The 23,444-nt window shown below is 42.7% G+C and overlaps 1 protein-coding gene across 8 annotated transcripts in view; it reads left to right on the top strand.

Annotated features, from left to right (window-relative positions):
* LOC123998601 (unconventional myosin-IXb-like) overlaps positions 1-23,444 on the top strand; it is a 128,711-nt gene that overhangs the window by 89,078 nt on the left and 16,189 nt on the right. For all 8 annotated transcript variants that reach the window (XM_046303615.1, XM_046303632.1, XM_046303623.1 and 5 more), the window contains 14 exons: positions 1,013-1,052; positions 1,269-1,391; positions 1,506-1,586; positions 1,680-1,790; positions 2,143-2,268; positions 2,355-2,504; positions 2,745-2,902; positions 3,689-4,810; positions 4,950-5,019; positions 12,945-13,051; positions 14,275-14,366; positions 17,813-18,000; positions 18,359-18,466; positions 18,584-18,754. In XM_046303615.1, the coding sequence (XP_046159571.1) occupies positions 1,013-1,052; positions 1,269-1,391; positions 1,506-1,586; positions 1,680-1,790; positions 2,143-2,268; positions 2,355-2,504; positions 2,745-2,902; positions 3,689-4,810; positions 4,950-5,019; positions 12,945-13,051; positions 14,275-14,366; positions 17,813-18,000; positions 18,359-18,466; positions 18,584-18,754 (2,647 nt within the window). The remainder of the gene's footprint in view (positions 1-1,012; positions 1,053-1,268; positions 1,392-1,505; positions 1,587-1,679; positions 1,791-2,142; positions 2,269-2,354; positions 2,505-2,744; positions 2,903-3,688; positions 4,811-4,949; positions 5,020-12,944; positions 13,052-14,274; positions 14,367-17,812; positions 18,001-18,358; positions 18,467-18,583; positions 18,755-23,444) is intronic.

Raw genomic sequence — 23,444 nt, 5'->3', positions numbered from 1 at the left:
GAAATAATAAATCCTAGTCTAAAACTGGAAACAGAATTATGTATTCGGCTAGAATACATAATTCCTAATCCCTCACGCTCAACACGTGACAGACAGTTTAAGACACAGGCTGGGTAATTGGCTGTTTTGAGACCAAACCTCATGGAAAAACATGAATCCTAGTTATTTGCAGAAGGCTGCAAACAACACTAGTCTGCTCGTGATAGTGGACTGCAAAGCCCATAGAGGCTGGCTTCCAATTTAATTTTGATTAGCATGAGACTGATATTGTAATGCAGCGAGGCTTGTTGCCCATATGGGCTATAATGGAGATACAGAGGACTTGAGGAAAGCTGAGGATGCAATGATGGCCTCAATAGCACAGCTGCTGCATGAACAAACATTACTCACATAAATGCATTGGCTTCTGGATTAAACTGTTTAAGAATGTGAAGTCTGAAAGAACCCAAAAGTTGTTGGAAATCATAGCTTGTTTTAACTTATATAGAACTATGGCTGTTGGGTATAACATATACAAGTATTTAACACAGTGAAGAAACAAAACTAAAGCATTCGGTTGAGTTTCCCTCGAAAAATGTCTGTGCAGTGTTGACCGCACAAATTACACACTGTAATAAACCCAAGGCTGAAATCATTTAGTTGCCACATGGTAACAGTTCCACTATAAATCCAAAGCTGATATGATGAAAACAAGATAGCTGGAGGAACAGGTATCCTATGGGTCTCATCCAGGCTGTCTGATTATTTGGCTGGGTAATTTGTAAGTCGCTCTGGATAAGAGCGTCTGCTAAATGACTTAAATGTCATGTAAATGTAATTGTGTCTGTGTGTCCCGTCCGTGTGTCTGTTCATCCGTCATCCCACCCATACTCCATGTGCAAGCCCTCACGGCTCATTGACTGAGAATGACTCGCCATACTAACACGGCTCTCCCCCAACGCGCTCACCACTAGACCTCCTCAGCGACATCGCTGTGCTGAGCCAGTCTCACTAACCTCTCCCTCTCCCACAGGAAAAACAAGAATGCCAAGCAGAAACAGATCATACCTAAGGTAAACTTACAGTATCATACATACGCCAGCTACGTTCGTACATACCTCCGACCACCTGAAATTATTTGTATTTCTTCATTATCTCAGATCTTGATCACTAAATTATCTAATATGAATGTTTCAAAATATAACATTTGAATCATTTGAGAGTATCAGCTACACTGAGGTGGTGTCTGCAGACGTCTCGAACTCTGTGATGTTGATGCTGTTCCTTAGAGCCTGTTGGACTCTCGCTCCCTGAAGTTCATTGTGGGTCGAACCCTCCACGACCGCACCGCCAAGTCTCTGCTGCATCTCAACAAGAAGAAGAAGACTCCCAGCATTAGTGCTCAGTTCCAGGTCAGCTGATCTCTCCATCAAATACAGCAGCCAGACAGCCACTAACATACGATGCAGATGCAGGACTTTATTGAAGTTAGTCTCATTGAAATGAAATCCTTTTTACATTGACAGACCTCTCTGACTAAACTGCTGGAGACTTTGGGCAGAGCAGAACCCTTCTTCATCCGCTGTATTCGCTCCAACTCTGAGAAGGTAACGGCCCTTTTTTTCTATTATGTACAACCAAGATGATAACGATTATGATGAGTCCCTCTAATGATGTGCTGTGTATCTGTGTGTGTGCAGAAGGAGATGTGTCTGAACGAGACCCTGGTGCTGCAGCAGCTGCACTACACCGGCATGCTAGAAACGGTTCGCATCCGGAGGTCTGGGTATGGAGCCAAGTACACATTCCAGGTACACTGCACCTCTTTAATAACTCAGACAGCCAGAAGCAATGTCTGAAACAATAACTGTTGTTGATACTTGACATTCATTGTTTACCAATGAAAATAATTGCTTTATATCAGGGTTGTCAAACTCATTCCACGGAGGGCCAAGTGTCTGCAGGTTTTAGATTTTTCCTTTCAATTAAGCCCTAGACAACAAGGTGAGGGGAGTTCCTTACTAATTACAAGGGAGGAGCGAAAACCCGCAGACACTCGGTCCTCCGTGAAATATATTATTTAATTCTTGCATGTTAGAAGGAACATTTTTATTGAGCAATGTCTGTCAAAACAAAATAGCTATTATAAATGTGTCCCTGTAGGAATTCATTGAGCAATTCCGAGTGTTGCTGCCCAAGAATGCTACCGCCTCCAAGCCAGAGGACATCTCGGCCCTGTTCCAGAGGATGGCGCTCGACCACACCACTTACCAGATAGGAAAAACCAAGGTAAGACAAGCTCACCTCCACAATTTCCTCACAGAAATACATTTTAATTGTCTTTTAATTATCTTGAATTAAATTGCGATCCTCAGGTTTACCTGAAGGAGCTGGAGCGTCAGCAGCTGCAGGACACACTGCACAAGGACGTGATGCGTAAGATAATCTTCCTGCAGTACTGGTTCAGGGCCCGCCTAGAGAGGAGGTACTTCCTGGAGATGAGACAGGCGGCCATCTTGATCCAGGTAAGCTGTGTGATAACCCGTCCTGTACAGATGTCAGCTCAAAGATGCGACTTTTCCTCATACAAAATGCCTAGAAATAGTATTTTCAATATCTATTTCTTACAAAGAAATACATAGAAATTCACCAATATCCTTCCTTTATGAGACAATCATATTCCTGCAGAAGGGGAATAAATTAGTGCTGTTTGGTAATATATGTCAGGGTAATAATTTGTTCTTGCCCGTGTTCATCCCTCACAGCATGCGTGGCGTAGACGCCGTAAGGAACAGCAGTGTCAGGCAGCCACGCTGATCCAGGCTGTGTGGAAGGGCTCCAGACAGAGGTCAGAGTACCTTCGCAGGCATACCAGCATTTTGAAGATCCAGGCTCTGGCCAGAGGACACTCCGCACGGAGGAGGTACAGCAAGGCCACACCACTGAAATACATGCATTGCTTTTAGTGTAGTATTTATAAAGTGTAATATACAACAAAATGTACAATGTGGACTCAGAGGATAGCACTTAAAAGTTTTAATCAAAACACTTGTTTCGAAAGTGTTCCTCCGAGGTACAAACAAATAACACATATGATTAAAAGAGCGACAAGATTACAAACAACCACATTGCATTCATTTATATTGACATCCTAAAAAGTGACACTATACATTGCACATTTTCCTAACCTTAAAGGCCCAGTGGAGTCCTGTGTTATTTCATTTTTTTTTTCATTTCCACACTGTGGTTAGAATAATACTGTGAAATTGTGTAAATTATAATAATGCCCTTTTAGTGTAAGAGCTGTTTGAAAAGACCACCTGAAATTTCAGCCTGTTTTGGTGGGATGAAGTTTTTGCCTGCCTGATGACATCACCAGGCTGTAAATTAGTTAACAGACCGCTAGTTTTCAGTTTTCCACTCAGACCACTCCAACAGTTCTAGCAAAATTCTTCTTGAGAAATTGTTCTTTGCTAAGAACCTATTTGTTTTAAATTAAAATTGAAAAAAAGAAACAATCACACTAAGGTACTTGAGATAAGTGACTGCGTTGGGCCTTTAAAAAACAACATATTCATCGCACATCATCTCTTACCTCAGAAACTATGCCTTGTATAGAAAATGCTATACAAATGCTTGGAAATTCCGAGAGATGCCTAACATTGTCATATGAATGTTGAACCACTACTGAATCATGTTAACTCAACAGGTGCCATTCAATACGGGAGGAGAGGAGGAAAAAGGAGGAGGAAGACGATGAGGCCAGGAAGAAAGAAGAGGAAGCCTGGAAGAGGGCGGAGGAAGAGGCAGCAAGGCAAGCAGAAGAGGCAGCCAGGCTAGTGAGCGAGGCAGAAGTGGAGGCAGCCCGACTGGAAATGAAAGCAGAGGAAGAAGCATTTAGGAGAAAGAAAGAGGCCGTGCGGGAGGCAGTGGAATGGAGGGCGAGGGAGGAGGTAAGGCTGAGGCAAGCAGAACGCGTCAACAAGGAACCTGAGACACAGGAGGAGCCAGAGGCACAGGTGACAGCTGAAATAACTGTAGATGAGAGCCAACATGAGGATAAAGTGCCTGTCCAGAACAAGGAGAAGCAGAGGGAGGAGGCAGAAGCTGTCGAGGCTGCAGCTACTTCACCTCCTGAGGAGGTGGAAATGGGGGATGCTTCTACAGTCTTCCAGCCTGATGAGGGCAACGGTACACAGGCTGAGGCTGGGCCCCAGCTGGAGGAGGAGAGCAAGGCTGTGGAGGAACCAGAGGAAGCACACTCCGAGGAGGAGGAGGGGACAAAGGAGGAAGCTGCCCTCCAGTCACCAGAAAAAGACAATGGGTCTCAGGCTGCTGCGGAGGCACACAGGTCGCAGGTCTCCAGGAGCCAGGAGAAGAGAGAACAGCGGCGCCAGCGGGGCATGGAGCACAGCCAGCGGGAGAGTGAGCGGGTCACCTTGGCAGCCACCAAGGAGGAGCCTGTCCCTAAGATCAAAGGTCAGGAGGCAGCCAGCCGAGCCGAGGTCAAGCCAAAAGAGCGGGCCGAGCGGGCAGACAGCAAGGAACTGGACCAGTACACCTTTGTAGCCTGGAAGAAAGAGGCCAAAGCCACATCCCACACCCCTGCACCTGTACGCCCCAGCACCTTACGCCTGAACCCCCCCGAACCAATGGATGACAGGAACGGCCATAATGAGGTCCTGGGTCCAGGCAATCTGGTTCGCTACAGCCAACAGGGCACCATGAAGGAGAAGGCAGAGAAATGGAAGGGGAAGAAGACTGATGGACGACAACAAGAGGGCAGCAGTCCTGACGACCACAGCAAGGACAGAAGGAAAAAACATTCACTGTACGACATTCCATATCCTTGTAATATTCATGAGTTATACTTGCTTTAGGATATCATTGTCTCTGCAACATGAGAAAAGACTGAGGATTCCCCCAGTTATGATTATTAATTTTACATCTCAGTCTCTCTTTATTTCCAGGAGTGGTAGTAACTCTCTTGATGCGGTGTCCCCTGGCTCAGACAATTCTGGTGCCACTTCCAACAGAGAGGTAACATTACTATACTATTATAACCACCATTTCTTTTAAAATGTTTTCATATTTTTTAATTTTGCTTATATTTAACTAGGCAAGTCAAATGAGAACAAATTCTGATTTACAATGACGGCCTACCAAGAGGCAAAAGGCCTCCTATGGGGGCAAAGGAAAACAAATCGACAAGAAACACCACATCATGGCAGCAGCAACACATAGCACAGCATGACAACAACATGGTAGCAGCACAAACACAGTACAAACATTGTTAGGCAGAGACAACAGCACAAAGGGCAAGAAGGTAGAGACAACAATACCTCACCCGAAGCAGCAGTAAGAGTGTTCATGATTGAGTCTGAATGTAGAGATGGCGATAAAACTGTCCAGTTTGAGTGTTTTTGCAGCGCTTTCCGTTCTCTAGCTGCAGCGAACTGAAAAGAGCGACCCCCGGGATGTGTGCACAACGTGCACAAACACAACATGCAACAATTCATGATTTTAATGAGCACATGCAATGAAATCAGTCAATTGAAATAAATGCTATGGGTTTCACTTGACTGGGAATACAGATATGTATCTGTTGGTAGGGGCGTGGATCAGAAAACCAGTCAGTATCTGGTGTGACCACCATTTGCTTCGTGCCGCATGACATATCTCCTTTACATAGAGTTGATCAGGCTGTGGACCTGTGGTATGTTGTCCCACTCTTCAGTGGCTGTGCGAAGTTGCTGGATATTGGCAGGAACTGAAACACACCGTTGTACATCCTGATCCAGAGCATCACAAACATTCTTAATGGGTGACATGTCTGGTAAGTATACAGGCCATGGAAGTACTGGGACATTTTCAGCTTCCAGGGGGTGTGCATTATCATGCTGAAACATGAGGTGATGGCAGCGGATGAATAGCACGACAATGGATCTCATCACGGAATCTCTGTGCAGTCAAATTGATCAAATCGATAAAATGCAATTGTCTGCATTGTTTGTAGCTTATGCCTGCCCTTCCCATAATCCCGCCACCATGGGGCACTCTGTTGACAACGTTGAAATCGGCAAACTGCTCTCACACGCAATGCCATACACACTGTGTGCCATCTGCCCGGTACAGTTGAAACCGGGATTCATCCGTGAAGAGCACAGTGGCCATCGAAGGTGAGCATTTAGCCACTAAAGACAGTTACAACACCGAACTCCAGTAAACTCAAGACCCTGGTGAGGACGGCGAGTACACCTGAGATGGTTTGACTGTTTGTGCAGTAATTCTTCACTTGTGCAAACCCACAGTTTCATCGGCTGTCCAGGTGGCTGTCCAGGCTGGTCTTGGAGGATCTGGCAGCAGCTCAGGATGACATTCCTGCAGTCAGCATGCCAATTGCACGTTCTCTCAACTTGAGACATCTGCGGGATTGTGTTGTGACAAAACTGCACATTTTAGAGTCCTTTTATTGTCCCCAGCACAAGGTGCACCTGTGTAATGATCGTGCTGTTTAATTAGCTTGTTGATATGCCACACCTGTCAGGTGGATAGATTATCTTGGCAAAGGAGAAATGCTCACTAACAGAGATGTAAACAAATTTGTGGGAGAAATAAGCTTTTTGTGCGTATGGAACATTTCAGGGATCTTTCATGTCATCTCATGAAACATGGGACCAACACTTTACATGTTGCGTTTTATATTTTTGTTCAGTCTGTGTAGGATGAGGGTTGGAGTAGGTATCTCAAAATAGGGGCGAGTGAGGCATAAGAGGGTTTTATAAATAAGCATCAACCAGTGGGTTTTGTGCAGGGTATACGGAGAGAGCCAGTTTACAGAGGAGTGTAGAGTGCAGTGATGTATCCTATAAGGAGCATTGGTGGCAAATCTGACGGCCGAACACCTAGCCGCTCGAGAGCAACCTTATCTGCCGTTTTATAAATGATGTCTCCGTAATCTAGTATGGGTAGGATGGTCATCTGAATTAGGGTTAGTTTGGCAGCTGGTGTGAAAGAGGAGAGATTACGATAGAGGAAACCAAAGTCTAGATTTAACCTTAGCCTGCAGCTTGGATATGTGTTCAGAGAAGGACAGTGTACCGTCTAGCCATACTCCCAAGTACTTGTATGATGTGACTACCTCAAGCTCTAAACCATGTGTGGGCAACTCTAGTCCTCGAGGGCCTGATTGGTGTCACACTTTTCTCCATCCCTAGCAAACACAGCTGATTAATCCAATTGCATTCTAAACTGAAGATCATGATTAGGTGATTATTGGAGTGAGGTGTTGGCTGGGGCAAAACGGTGATACCAATCAGGCCCTCGAGGCCTGGAATTGCCCACTCCTGCTCTAAACCCTCAGAAGTAGTAATCAAACCGAACCACTTGACCTTTGTTTTGGAGGTGTTCAGAACAAGGTTAAGGGCAGAGAAATCTTGTTGAGCACTAAGAAAGATGTGTTGTACAGCGTTTAACACAAAATCCGGGAAGAGGCCAGCTGAGGTATAAGACTATCATCTGCATATAAATGGATGAGAGCGCTTCCTACTGCCTGAGCTATCTTGTTGATTTAAATTGAGAAGATTGCGGTGCCTAGGATCGAGCTTTGGGGTACTCCATTGGTGACAGGCAGTGGCTGAGACAGCAGATGTTCTGACTTTACACATTGCACTCTTTGAGAGAGGGAGTTAGCAAACCAGACCAAAGACCCTTCAGAGACACCAGTACCAACCCACATGAATGGAGCGGTCTAACACAGTGGTTCCCAAACCTTTTATAGTCCCGTACCCCTTCAAACATTCAACCTCCAGCTGCGTACCTCCTCTAGCTTCAAGGTCAACACACTCTCAAATGTTTTTTTTTGCCATCATTTGTAAGCCTGCCACACACACACACACACACATACATTAATCAAATATAAGAATGAGTGTGAGTTTCTCACGACCTGGCATGTGGGAAGTGACAAAGAGCTCTTATAGTACCAGGGCACAAATAATAATAAATAATTTTGCTCTTTATTTAGCCAGCTTTGTTCCTCGAAAAATGTGAATAACTCACCACAGATTAATGAGAAGGGTGTGCTTGAAAGGATGCACATAACTCTGCAATGTTGGGTTGTATTGGAGAGAGTCTGCCTTAGATCATTTTCCACACACAGTCGGTGCCTATATTTAGTTTTTTGGTTGCAAAGGACATCAGTGTCTTAACAGCGCGATTTGCCAAAGCTGGATACTCTGAGCGCAGCCCAGTCCAGAAATCGGTCAGTGGCTTCTGATTTAAATTCGCAGAACCGCTTGTTGCAATTTCAATGAGACTCTCTTGTTCAGATATCGGTATAATGGACTGGAGGCAGGGCATGAAAGGGATAACGAATCCAGTTGTTTTTTGTCATCAGTTTTGGGAAAGTATGTGCATCTGCGTAATTGCGCACCCAACTCGCTCTGTTCCTTCGCTATATCACATTTGACATTGTCCGTAAGCTTGAGTTCATTTGCACATAAAAAATCATACAATGACAGGGAAGAGCTCCAATGTCTTAGCCTCAATTTTGTCCCACACATTGAATATAGTTGCGGAGAGTCCCTGTAATCCTAGATTTAGATCATTCAGGCGAGAAAAAACATCACCCAGATAGGCCAGTCGTGTGAGAAACTCGTCATCATGCAAGCGGTCAGACTAGTGAAATTATGGTCAGTAAAGAAAACTTTAAGCTCGTCTCTCAATTATTAAAAAAATGTCTACTTTGCCCCTTGATAACCAGCGCACTTCTTTATGTTGTAAAAGCTTTACATGGTTGCTGTCCATATCACTGCATAATGCAGAAAATACATGAGAGTTCAGTGGCCTTGCTTTAACAAAGTTAACCATTTTCACTGTTGTGTCAAAAACATTTTTCAAGCTGTCAGGCATTCCCTTGGCAGCAAGAGCTTCTCAGTGGATGCTGCAGTGTACCGAAGTGGCGTGGGGAGCAACTCCCTGTCATGGTTTTTGCGCCATCAGTACAGATACCAACATGAGCAGCAGCTACATCTGGCTACATATGGACCGTTAGTGGAATTCCCACGAGAGAGTAACGGTTAATGTGATTGGATGTTAGTTATTTGACTAGGCTACCTGTATTTGATATTGTGGTGTTATTTTGCTGAACACTAGATGGTGTAATTATATTTTTGGCAGTGCAACTTAGCAGTAACTCAGGCAAGAAACAAACCTCACCCAAATGTATAGCCCTGTTGGAAAATGTAACTGGACCGTTTGAAAATGTGAAGGAATTTTTTTTAGGAAGAAAAAAAAAGAAGTTTTTAATGTGAATCACACATGCCGACGGCATTACGCGTACCCCTGGGAATACCGGGTCTAACATATCAAAAGCTTTGGCTAAGACAAAAATAGCAGCACAACATTGCTTAGAATGAAGGGCAATGGTGACATTATTGAGGCCCTTTTAAGGTTGCAGTGACATCCGTAACCTGAGCTGAAACCAGATTGCATACCAGACAGAAAAATGTAAACCTCAAGAAAGCTCGTCAGTTGATTATTGCCAAATTTTTCCAACACTTTTGATAATCGGAAATTGGCCTTCAACAGATCAGGATCAGCTTGATCTCCCCTTTAAATAAAGGATGCATCGTGGCTGCCTTCTAAGCACTGGGAACCTCCTCAGATAGATAGGAGAGACAGGTTCGGTGACGATAGGGCTGCAACCTTAAAGAAGAAAGGATCTAAACCATCTAAACCAGATTGTTTTTTGGTGTCAAGTTTATGGAGCTCCTTTAGCGCCTCCAACTCGGTGACCACCTGCAAGGAGATGCTGTGTAGCGGGGCAGGGAAAAAGACTGCAGAGCATCAGGGTTAGTCGCATTAGAAGGGCTGGAAGATGAGGAAGTCTTGGATGGGCAAGGACGCATGGCTTAGTCAAATAGGAATCCTAACTTAATGAAGTGGTGATTAAAGAGCTCAACCATATGCCTCTTGTCAGTAACAGCCACATCAACCTTAACATGCAGACTACACCTGCCACCGGGCGCATGTCCAGCCACACCAGATGTGATCAGGACATGGAGGTTGAAATATCAAATATATTAATTTGGGGACAGGTCGAAACATTCATGGACGTTTAGTTAGCTAGCTTGCTGTTGCTAGCTAATTTTTCCTGAGATATTGGGTCTGATATTGCCTGAAATGTATATGGTCCTTTTTCACCGGCACAGCCAGAAGAGGACTGGCCACCCCACATAGCCTGGTTCCTCTCTAGGTTTCTTCCTAGGTTTTCCTAGCCACCGTGCTTCTACACCTGCATTGCTTGCTGTTTGGGGTTTTAGCCTGGGTTTCTGTACAGCACTTTGAGATATCAGCTGATGTACGAAGGGCTATATAAATACATTTGATTTAGCTGGATCTTCTGTAGAATATCGACCCATTTTGAGTCACATAAAATTGTGTGTTCTCTAGTCCAAAAATGTATCCACAGATAAAAGGGGACACCTAGCTAGTTTCTAGTAATTCTAGATTTTATATGGTGGTTGGGTTGGCAACCAACTTTAAGTTGCATTACTGCAACCAACTGGAGTGTGGACCTCATTCATCTTTCAATCACCTAGGTGGGTGTATTCTCCTAGAAAACTGTGTGGAGATGGGAGAGGCGAATGAAATTGAGTAACGCGTGCATTTATTTTGCAATGCTCAAGCACGCAACACGGCCGATGTTGTCCGCATTTAAGAAGGGACATGGACAGCTGTGACGGAGGGTTTATTCTCCAGGTCTTTCACCGTTTTCCAGAACTTCTTGAGGTTAGACCCACAGAGTTAGAACTGATCCTTAAAGTAATTCACTTTTGCCTTACGGATAGCCTGAAAGCATTTATTTTTAATTTGCCTGAACTACAGCCAGTCAGCCGGAGTATTTGTGTGCCAAGCCTTTCATCAAATGTTTTTTTTTTTTTTAAGATGAAGTAAGCCTGCCAGATAACGGTCAAACCAGGGGCTGAACCTGTTTTTAATTCTCATTTTCTGTGTTCATGTTTGTTAACAATACCACTGAAATATATATTTTTAAAAACAAGGTCCTAGTATCTTCAATAGAGGGGATCAAGCTGATTCTATACCCCTTTACAGAGGCCAGGTCATGAAGGAAGGCTTTCTCATTAAAGTTTTTCAGCAAGCGTCTATGACAAATCAGGACAGGTCATTTAACTGAGCAGCCATTACGAATACAGGCTTTAAAATAGTGATCAATAAGGTCATTACAGAAAATACCAGACTGATACCTATCAGGATTATTTGTGAGGATAACGTCAAGGAGAGTAGCCTTTTCTGTGTGTTTGGAATCCTACATTGTGGGATTGGTAATAATCTGAAAGATTTAGGCAGCAAATCAAATTGTTTGGTGACAGACTTGGTGGAGACAACAGAGAACTGAAGGTGTTCCTTGGTAAAGATTGCCACCTCACCACCTTTGGAAGATCTGTCTTCAGAAAAAGGTTATAACCAGGAAGGTTAACATCAATGTTCAGGACACTCTCTTGTCTCAGTAATGACCAACACATCTGGATTGGAACTGTGAACCTACACTTTTTATTGATCAATTTTAGGTAATAAACTAGTAGTGTTAACATGCAAAAAAAACAGGCTTTTACCAGAGCAGAAATCGGTGAAGCAGAAATCAGAACACAAGTCAGAATTGGCAGTAGCAATAGTAGGCGGACCAGAGTTCTGCATTGTTGATTTTTTTTTACTGACTTTATAATTTGCATCAGATGGCAACAAGATCATATTGTACTGCAATTTCATCAGGTAGCATGAATACAAAGTAGGCGGGAGAGGGTTAGAGTAGGATGGGAGGCCGAGAGACAGAGTCACGAGTATAGGAACAAACTTTCTGTCTTCACGGTCGGGTAAATGAGCAAACTCATTGTCAACAAAGTGAACAGGAGTCATTGAGCAAATAGCACAAAGCACAACAAAGTAAAACGTCTTGGAGCCAGCCATTGTAAGTCATTGTAAGTCACTCAAAGAGCCACTCGTCCCAACAAAATAAGGTGAGAGAGTAGCTCTTTGAGCTATAGGCCTACTATTTATTAATTTATTTTAAAGCGTTTCTGAGTAAAGCACAAATGAATTGGCCTACATAAAATTCAGAGCAGTCCAAAATCTGTGTGTGCTGAAGGCTTGGGAGAGAGGGTTTGAGTGGCAGGATTATCTGTACCAGACAGGTGGAGACGGGCCAGGGGAGATGAGGAGCAGATTGCCGGTTGGGATCCAAGCAGCAGTGCTGCAGACAATGGGAGTAGGTGTCACCCGCTTGGGGGATGCTTTGTCGGGAGGCTGAGTAGAGCTCGACCTTACCGGACAGGTGTGTGGTGGAGCAGATAAAAACGTCCAAAGCGAAAAGCTGAACGAAAAACGTTGGGTGAAGACAAAACCAAGACACCAGTAAAAATGCTGAATTCTAATCCCAGATCAAACAGCGATTTAAAGTAAAGCGCAAAAAAGTAAGCACTGCATATGTCCCAGCAGCATTGTGTGCCTTGCCCTTTCTTATGAACTGTTATTTTCATCAAATACGAGGGCAGCACATCAGATCGGAACAGGTTGAAGCTAGCATATCACATTCTTTATTCATGACATTTGAATGAAAGCTTTGTGTCATTGTACTTCTCTGGCTCTAATAGGTCAGAACACGTTACCGTAAACATTCCAAACACAACAAGGAACTTAACCCACTGTTCCTAGGCCATCATAGAAAATAAGAATTTGGTATTATTTAACTTGCCTAGTCAAATAACGGTCAAATACAAAAATATTGGGTTGGGGTCATTCTTGTTCTCTTTCCTATCGCAAATGAAACTATCAAGTTTTACCAAGGCCTCGTCTCCTCAAACTGTTTTCAATCATCTGCTCAACATGATGGAAATTGTACAGTATAGTTTGATTCTTCACATTGATCTTATTGTTTGTCCTTGCAGCTCCAGTCTGCTGTAGAGGATTGGTCAAAGGGCAGCATGAAGAGGAGGACCCATGATTCCTCAGGCCACCAGGACACTGTCCAAACTCTACCGCCCACCCCAGAGAGGTACACTGCTTCAGGGAAACTAATGTTAGATATTTTACAGCAGCATGGGGGACAGAGCAGTCCCGGCTGATTCGTTTTGGGTTGTGCAGGAGACTGGGTTGGACCTAAAATATATTGGCTTTGTTTTTAGTTGAGTCATAAGAGCATTCCAAAAGCTGTTAGTAGATCACGGCATAAATAGGTTTTGGAACTCGCGGTATAGAACCTTAGTTGGCCAATATTATGGTTTGATGCCTTGTGTTTTGGATGTTAAAATGCATATGATGGTGTTCTTAAGGGTCTCTTCCAGATAACCCCAATGATCAATCAAATGTATTTATAAAGCCCTTTTTACATCAGCAGTTGTCACAACGTGCTTATACAGAAACTTGCCCTATAACCCCAAACAGCAAGCAATGCAGATGTCGAAGCACGGTGGCTAGAAAAACAGGAACCTACGAAGAAGCTTGAATGTGATGTTAATGTAAAGAGACTGATGTAACTGTGGAGGAAAACCCTTCACTAGACAATCTCATCCACCCCGGAGGTCTAAGGCAGATAGCCCATGGGAAAACACTATTCCGTGTGTAATCAAACTGTCTAGCTCCTTCATATGGCACGTTGCACAAGCTAGAGTTTCCCATATATAGCTATAGAGGCAGTTTGTTATTGGAGGGGATAGATTCCAGAAATTCCTTAACTTCATTTAATTAATTTTTGAACGGATTGACTTGTTCCCCACTTTTTGGGATGTGCTGTGCCTTACTGTTCCAACGTTTTTATCAGGCTGGACAATCAAAATATTGGTCTTTATTTTGATTTTGTTTAAAGATTGTTACCATGGCACTCATTGAGCAGAGTCGGTCTATAAACCCTGAAAATATGTGGTGTTGGACTGGACAGATGAGAACATTTATTACTGTAGGCTTACATACAAAAACCCTCTGCCCCTTGACATTCACAAAGATTCAACATTCACATCTAAAACTTCTGATCACTAAAACAAAGCATGTTTTATCCAATTCTCCTGCATAGTGGCAGATACAGATAATTACTCTTGTAATTATGTTGTTCATATTAGTAGGATTGGATACATTACTCACCTATGCCTATTTACAGTCAAACCCATTAAAAACCATAATACACATCAATAACCCATAAATGTTACAATTAGTGTTTTTGTATGGACTCCTACTGTATGAGTGTGTTGATGGTGTGGTGTTGAGTGTTTGTGTGTGCTGTAGATCCTCAGGGTTCCTGAGGAAGATCCTGAAGAAACGTTCCCATAAAGAAGCTCATACTCCTGACGATGGAGACCTGAGCGACCGAGGAGAAGGTTAGAGGCACTAGGATGCAGCCTTGGGGCACACCAAATATGTGACCTGACCAGGAAAATCTCTGGGTCCTAGTTCTACAATAGGCTATAATAACTAGAGCGTACATTTTGTTCCTGGTCAAGTCACATGGTAATTCAAAGTGAATCTCTCATATGTTGACATCACTTGATTATCCTAGATACCCGATATGGCACATTTCCATCTGGAAAAACATCTCTTACTTCTCTATTTAGCTTGTCTCCGGCATATTTTTTTTATGTTTTATTTTACCTTTATTTAACTAAGCAAGTCAGTTAAGAACAAATTCTTATTTTCAATGATGTCCTAGGAACAGTGGGTTAATTGCCTGTTCAGGGGCAGAACGACAGATTTTTACCTTGTCAGCTCGGGGGTTTGAACTTGTAACTTTCCCGTTTACTAGTCCAATGCTCTAACCACTAGGCTACCCTGCCGCCCCATATGCTGTCAAATTACTTGTCCTTGCCTTTAGTGGCGTATACTGTATAAGTTTGGGTGTTTCTCTGGGACTGTGAAATAAGGTGGTATTTGTGCTAAGATTCCATCTGGCCTGGAAATGGCAGTGGTCTTACTCATGTAAAGGTGCTGGAAGAAGGCAGTGATATAGGGGGGGATACAAGGTCAGTCACTTCCTGAACATGAGACCCAGATAGAAAATACAGGTGTATTTCTCCAATGGATTTGTTTCTTAAATAAGTTGCTTTCTGGTAAATAATTAGTCAAGTAGGATTAAGCTCTATCATAACAACATAGTTTGGACCTTTCATCATGTTTTGACTGTGAAACTGGCTCTCGCCTCTTGCTATGGCAGTGCGTCACAGTTTGGAGTTATAGAGAATTAAAAAGGAGATGTTTTATCAACAAAGTGATATGAAAATCCAAAAAACGAGTTTGGAATCAAGTGAAGTGTTCATTTCCTGGCCAAAACAATATATGTAAAAGGCTCTCAAGTCCCAAAAACATACATTTTACAGCTTGTTTTACTTTACATCTACTGTAAGGTCAGTGTGTTCAAAAAGTATTCATACCCCTTATTCCACATTTTGTTGTGTTACAGCCTGAATTCAAAATGGATTAAATGTTTTTTTCTCATCTTCACACCCCATAATGACAGTGAAAACATATTTGTAGAACATTTTGCAAATTTATTAAAAATAAAATACAGAAATGTCCCATTTACATAAGTCTTTACACCTGAGTCTTTCTGGGTACGATTCTTGGAGCTTTCCACACCTGAATTTTGCAACATTTGCCCATTTATTCTTATGAAAATTCTTCAAGCTCTGTCAAAATGGTTGTTGATCATTAATAGATAACCATTTTCAGGTCTTGCCATAGATTTTCAAGCAAATATAAGTCAAAACTCAGCTACTCAAGAACATTCACCATATTCTTGGTAAGTAAGTCCAGTGTAGACTTGGCCTTGTGTTTTAGATCATTGTCCTGCTGAAATGTGTCTGGTAGAAAGCAGACTGAACGAGGTTTTCCTCTAGGATTTGGCTGTGCTTAGCTCCATTTGGTTTCTTTTTTCTTTTTTTTCTTTGCTGAAAAACACCCCAGTCCTTAAGGATTACAAGTTTCCCCATAACATGATGCAGCCACCACTATGCTTGAAAATATGGAGAGTGGTACCCAACACTTTGTATTAAGCTAATTGCTTTGCCAATCTTTTTTTATATATATATTTGTATTATTTATTTTTACTTCTTTCTCCCCAATTATGTGGTATCCAATTGGTAGTTAGTCTTGTCCCATCGCTGCACCTCCTGTACAGACTCGGGAGAGGCGAAGGTCATGCATCCCCGAAATACAACCCAGCCACACTGCACTGCTTCTTGACACAATGCCCCCTTAACCCCGAAGCTAGCCGCATCAATGTGTCAGAGGAAACACTGTACACCTGGCGACTGTGTCAGCGTGCACTGCACCCGGCTCACCACAGGAGTCGCTATTGCATGATGGGACAAGAACATCCCTGCCGGCCAAGTCCTCCCCTAACCTGGACGATGCTGGGCCAATTGTGCGCCGCCCCATGGATCTCCCAGTTGCGGCCGGCTGCGACAGAGCCTGGACTCAAACCAAGATCTCTAGTGGCACAGCTAGTGCCTTAGGCCAATTTATTTTGTCAGTATTACTTTAGTGCCTTGTTGCAAACAGGATGCATGTTTTGGAATGTTTTTTTAATTCTGTACAAGCTTCCTTCTTTTCACTCTGTCAATTATGTTAGTATTGTGGACTACCTACAATGTTGTTGATCCATCCAGTTCTCCTATCACGGTCGTTAAACTCTTTAAGGTCACCATTGAACTCATGGTGAAACCCCTGAGTGGTTCAGTTGTCCACCGGGGCCTCCCACTCCTCTTTCTATTCTGGTTAGAGACAGTTTGCGCTGTTCTGTGATGGAAGTAGTACACAGCATTGTATGAGATCTTCGGTTTCTTGGCAATTTCTCGCATGGAATAGCCTTCATTTCTTACAACAAGAATAGACTGACGAGTTTCAGAAGAAAGTTTTGTTTCTGGCCATTTTGAGCCTGTAATCGAACCCACAAATGCTGATGCTCCAGATATTCAACTAATCTAAAGAAGGCCCGTTTTTATTGCTTTAATCAGCACAACAGTTTTCAGCTGTGCTAACAAAATTGCAAAAGTGTTTTCTAATGATCAATTATCCTTTTAAAATGATAAAACTTGGTTTAGCTATCACAACGTGCCGTTAGAACACAGGAATGAAGGTTGCTGATAATGGGCCTCCGTAACAACACTGTATTTCTGATCTATTTTCTTTTATTTTAATGGCCAAAAAAATGTACTTTTCTTTCAAAAACAAGGGCATTTCTAAGTGACCCCCACACTTTTTAACGGTAGTGTATATTCAATGTCTGCTTTTACATTTTTACCCATCAACCAATAGGTGCCCTTCTTTGCAAGGCATTGGAAAAATTCCCTGTTTTTTATGATTGAATCTGTGTTTGAAATACAGATATGGCTGTCATTAATAAATCATGTTAAACACTATTATTCCACACAGTTATTCCACACAGAGTGAGTCCATGAAACGTATTATGCAACTTGTTAACTAAATGTTTACTATTCAACTTATTTAGACATGCCATGACAAAGGGGTTGAATACTTATTGACTCGAGACTTTTCAGCTTTTAATTTTTAATTAATGTATAAAATTTAAAAAACATAATTTGACTTTGGCATTATGGGGTATTGTGTGTAGGCCAGTAACAAAAATATATACAATTACATTTGTTTAAATGTAGGCTGTGACACAGCAAAATGTGGAAAAGGTAAAGTAGTGAATATTGTATATAATGATGCTTGAACATATTGACAATTTTGTCTCTCTTTGTCTCTCTCTTTGTTTCTGTGTCTCTTTGTCTCTGTCTGTTTGTCTGTCCGTCTTTGTTCCACACAGCCCTGCCTCTCTCACAAACATCCCGCTCCCACCCAGACCCTGCTAGTAGAGGCCGGGCAGTGAGCCAGAACCCCACCATCAAGATCAGCCGGGCCACGCATGTGTCAGAGCAATGGAACGCCTCTCTGGAGAGGGAGATTACCAATGCCAACGAGCTCCGACACCTGGACGAATTCCTGGGGAATCAGGTCCAACCATATTCTGATTAATGTTACAGCTAAAAGCTAACTGAAATGAGAGTTGATCTCAGTCACACACCTCTTGTAGTTTTCAGGTGCATATAGGAGAAATACACTTATAGTATGCTCCACAATATGATTAAGGGGATAGTTTGGGGTTTTGGCAATGACGCCCTTTATCTTGTGTTAGTGCTAGCTTAGCTAAGATAGTTAGCGTTGGCTCATGAATCTACCCATAATCTCCTTCCTACTGGACACTGATATAGAAATGGTATCCACAAGTTCATCTGGCTCTGGGGAAGTAGATAAAGGGCTTCCAAAAATCCCAAACTTTCCCTTTAAACTCCCACTCTCTCTCTCTCTGTAGGTGAATGACTTCCGCTCCAGAGGGAAGCAGTTGTCTGCCACAGAAAACATCTTCATCACAGCCACCATGCAGTTCAGAGAGACCATCAAGGGCATGTACTCTCTCCCGGTGAGTGGCGGAACGCAAGGCCTATAGATATAGAAGCTGCTTTATCAATTGAGTGACTCCCGTGTATGGATGATAATTGCTTTATTCCCCTCTCTTTCTCTCACCCATGGTGGACAGACGCACCATATTGGCTACAAGGGTCTGATGCGGGGCTACCAGAAGAGGGTAATCAGCCTGGCAGGAGAGAAGCAGAAGGGAGAGGTACAGCTGGTGGTCAACCTGTTCCAGTCAGTCCTGGACGGCTTCATCAGGGGAGAGATCAAAAAGGAGGAGGCAGAACCAGCCAAGGTGAAGGATTACCCTGCATATTTGTCATAGGGCTATTATCGTAGTAGCAAACTCCAAGCACCCTGGTTTGTGCTGTAACACTTGGCACAAACAACACTTTCGTAGCGTGTTATGCCGCGGAGCTGAGCAGACATTAAACAAACCGAGCTCTTCAAAGTTATCCTATTATTACCTAAATATCAACGTTGAAGCAATATTCTAACATCGGCTGATAAACTGTTAAGCGCTTACCTTCCCAAGGGCCATGGACCTCAATCCGAGAGGCAAGAAGGATGACCAAAACTTTGTTGAATCCCAAGATAATAACGCCACAGCTAGCAAGATAAGCATTATCCCTGATAACGCAGATGACAGTTCCACACTGTTCCTCTCAGTAGCCTCTTCTGAGACTTAGGAATGCTTGCTACTCTCCTCCAGGAAATGTAAGATGGTAACGAAGGTCTTTCACTGAAAATGTACAATAAATAGGCTGAACTTTATTCTTCCATTGGTAGCCTGAAATCCTCCCTGAATGTTTTCCTTTTGAGAATGACTGAGGCTGAGTTTCGCATTAGCACAGCTGAAGATACCGTAACCCGACATGATCAAGTTATCAAACAGCTGCAGAAGGACAATGCCTATCTCATAAACATGACGGACCTGATGGAGAACCAGAGTAGACGTAGCAATATCCATGTGGTGGGATTGAAGGAGGACAGCGAGGGCCGTGACCCTGTCTGTTTCTTCACTCAATGGATCCCTGATGTCCTGCGCATAACCAACTACACTAAGCTGCTGGAAATCGAATGCGCCCACAGAGCCTTAACACCGAAAACCCACACCAGATGAGCCTCCACAGACCGTCCTGATCAGGTTCCTCCGTTTCCAGGACAAGATGAAGATACTGCGACTCACAAGAGCCACAGGGGACATCACCACCGATGGCAAGAGTGTCAGCCGGATATGCGCCTGGATCTTGACAGACGTTGTAAGCAGTTCAAATCAGTTGCCAAAGCCCTGAAGGACAAGAACATCACCGGCTATCTGTGGGTCTATCTGTGGGTCTATCTGTGGGTCTATCTGTGGGTCTATCTGTGGGTCTATCTGTGGGTCTATCTGTGGGTCTATCTGTGGGTCTATCTGTGGGTCTTGACGCAGTTTATTTGGGATTTTTCTTGTTTGTGCTCTCCTGGGACTGAACTGCTGATGTCTATTTGGAATTTGGATCTGTTTACAACGTGATTTGGTCGCTACAGTTGATTTGGACATTTTCAACTGAGTTATTTTTCCCGTGGTGAGTTCTATTACATTTACAGGGGAGTATATTTTGGTTTTGACAATATCCACCGGGCGAAACAAATTAGTAGGCCCATTGCTTTTTCCCCATTTCTGTTTCTCCTCTTCTCCTGAAAAGAGACTCAAGCAGCCCTTATTGTTGACAGTCAAATATTCCGCCATAAATGACTATTCACAAAGTTTGTTTTCAACGTAGAGCGCTCGTAGGTTTTAGTTCATGCCAAAGCTTAGCTAGTAAGAGCAAGATGGAAAGCAAGCTACATCGTCTCTCTACAAGTGTTTTCATGTTTGATTGTGCTTTTAGTCCGACAATTGGTCGGGTTTTTTTGTTATTGTTGTTTCCTTCCTAAAGAGAGACATAGGTCACTTCAGTGTTCACATCAAAGTTGAAACATTACCTGAATATTTACATGTGAGTAATTATCATCCGGTTATATATTAGAAACTCAACCCATGTTTAATCCACTAAAATATGTCACATTCAACGTAAAAGATCTTAACATCCCAGTTAAGAGGATAATTTCTTAAGGTATAGACTATTGAAGGCTGATGTTGTGTTACAAGAAACACATTGTACAGCCAGTAAACACAAGAAATTAAACAGGGAATGGGTAGGATACATTTTTGCGGCCTGAAAAGGAACTGAAATTTTGATAAGTAGACACATCCCCTTTTGTGTCAGCAACACCATGTCTGCTCCCTCAGGCAGGTTTGTTTTGGTGCAGGGGCATATTTATTCTGTCTGGGACCCTATTGAATATTTATGCTCCTAACTTCGATGACCATATGTTTATGTTCAAGCTCATTCATGAAGGATCTCAATTTACTAGACGTCTGGAGACGAATGCACCCACAGGATAGGAACTACTCTTTATTCACACCCACACAACACACACATAAATCACTTTTTGCTGTCAACCCAACTGTTTCATAGTGTTAGATACCGATTGTCTCACCAGATTGCTTTGTGACCATTCTCCTCTGGAATTAGCCATCTCCATTCCTACCAAGCATATATATATGGAGACTAAATTCTACACTCCTGAAGCAACCTTCATTCATCAAAGAGCAGATCAATGTTTTTACTTTGACAAATAAACCCTCTGGTCCTGACAGTTTCATTCTTTGGGACACATTAAAAGTCTGATGGGAAAGGCTCATTGACTGGACTAAATGGTTGAAAAGAAAACACTGTGCCTAACTGAATGACCTTAAATCTGAAGTCTTTGAGCTAGAGAAAACCTACCAAAGGTGCCAGACAAAAGTCCTGTAAAGGTTTTTGGAAAATAAATAACTGAAATATAATGCTCTGAACACGTATCAAGTTGAGAGGGGCATTACTAAATCAAAACAGCGTTACTATGAACTTGGAGAGAAAGCACAGTGTTGGCATGGCAACTGGAAGCAGAGGAAAGTAAGAGGGCAATTAATGCTATAGAAACTCTAACTAATGAGATCTTTTGACCCTACTGAAATTAATGATACTTTTAAGAAATACTACAAGGTTCCCTATACTTCCCAATCAAGCCATGTTCTATCAGAGATCGACATTTCGCTCCTTGCTCTACCTCCCTTGCCTGTCAGAGGAAGACAGAGCGCACAGTTCTCAGTCCCTGAATTGTTGGAGGACATTCAATCTTTACCTTCTAATAAATCTCCTGGCTTCCCTCCAGAGTTCTATAAAGTACTCAAGTGGCTGTTGGTCCCCTACCTTATGGAGGTACTTTAAAAAGCCGGGGAGGACAACTGCTTTCCAGAGACTTTCACTCAAACTGTGATTACAGTAATTCACAAGGAAGGGGAATCCCCGCTGAAGTGTGCCACCTATTGACCAATCTCTCTCCTTAAAACAGATAGCATCTTGGTGACCAGTTTACAATCTAAGAGACTGGAGTCATGCCTCCCCCTGTTGGTCAATCCAGATCTTACTGGATCCATAATTAACAGATTGTCCTCCCATAATCTCAGAAGGTTTTTTTGATATAATTCACCTTACAAAAAAATAAATACCTAGTGTCGCAGTCTCCCTCGTCGCCAAAAAGGTATTTTAATAGGGTCGAATTACCATATCTCTTCGCGTTTTGGAAAAGTTCAGTTTAGGCACCGTGTTTGTAACCTTGATCAAATCACTCAACAAATCTCCTAAAACTAGTATTGCTACGAATGGGATTACTTCCTCTTTCCTTCTCTTTAGGGGGAACAGATAGTTGCCCTTTTAGCCCCCACCTCTTCACCCTTGCCATCGAACTGTTGGTGGAGGCCATTAGAACGGGCCCTGACATACATGGCTTTGAGATGGGCCCCCATACCCATAAGTTAACGCTTTTTGAGGACGACCTGATCTTATTTATAACAAACCCAGAACATCACCTCTCACTTATAGAATCTATTACAGTATTTTAGTTCTTTCTCTGGATATAAGGTCAATTTTGATTAAGATCTTACTGTTGTCTGTCTTTGACCATCATACCATTAAGCATCAGTTGCCTTTTAGACGGTCACCTATGGGATTCACATAGTTGGGTAGAATGGTGGATGGTAACCTGAAGAACCTCTAAACGCAATCTGGCTGGCTTGTTGCAAAAGTTGTAGGGTGACCTGTGTAAATGAATGGACTTGGCTCTCTCTAATGGGTAAATTTAAAATGAATATCCTGCCCGGAATTCTATATTTGTTTCAATCTCTCCCCATCCCTGTATCCGCAGCATTCTTTTCCTCTCTCGACAAGCTGACCAGACAGTTTGTGGCACAGCAAAACTCCTAGGGTTAGCCTGGACAAACTAACCCTTGATTACAGTCAAGGGGGCTTAAACCTCCCTAATTTCAGAATATATTACCTGGCTGGTTGAACATGGTTCCCAATCAAGCAATTTTCAAAGGTTTTTCAAGAATAGTAACTTTAGACCATGATCTGATAAGGTAATCACTCTTCTAGAACATTGTTATGAGGGAATTCTAATTTCCTTTGAACAGCTGAAACAGAAATACAACTTCTCTAACAAGGACCTCTAGTTACCTACAACTATGACATTTTATTAGGGTGACTCTCAAGGGCCAATGGAACCTACTTAAGATGTCACCTATTGAACAACTTTGCCATGCAGACCAACCACTGTTCAAGACCATTTCCTGTGTTTACGATGCTCTTATGTCATGACTACCACTGCCGTAGCTAGATAAACCCCGATTTAGATGGGTAAAAGATCCTGGTATTCGTCTTGATGAGGGACTATGGAGTGACCTATACAGGGATGGTGTTACATTCACATTAAACTCCAGATAGACTGATCCAGTTTAATTTCCTCCATCAGCTCTATATCACCTCATCTACATTGCACAAGTTCAACCCTGGTATCTCCCCCCCTACGTTCAAAACTACACGGTTTCTGGCAAGGAGTAAGCGATACCGTATCCT

This window comes from Oncorhynchus gorbuscha, linkage group LG02 (assembly GCF_021184085.1).
Source record: "Oncorhynchus gorbuscha isolate QuinsamMale2020 ecotype Even-year linkage group LG02, OgorEven_v1.0, whole genome shotgun sequence".
In the NCBI taxonomy this organism is placed as follows: domain Eukaryota; kingdom Metazoa; phylum Chordata; class Actinopteri; order Salmoniformes; family Salmonidae; genus Oncorhynchus; species Oncorhynchus gorbuscha.
This window is presented reverse-complemented; position numbering and strand designations above follow the sequence as displayed.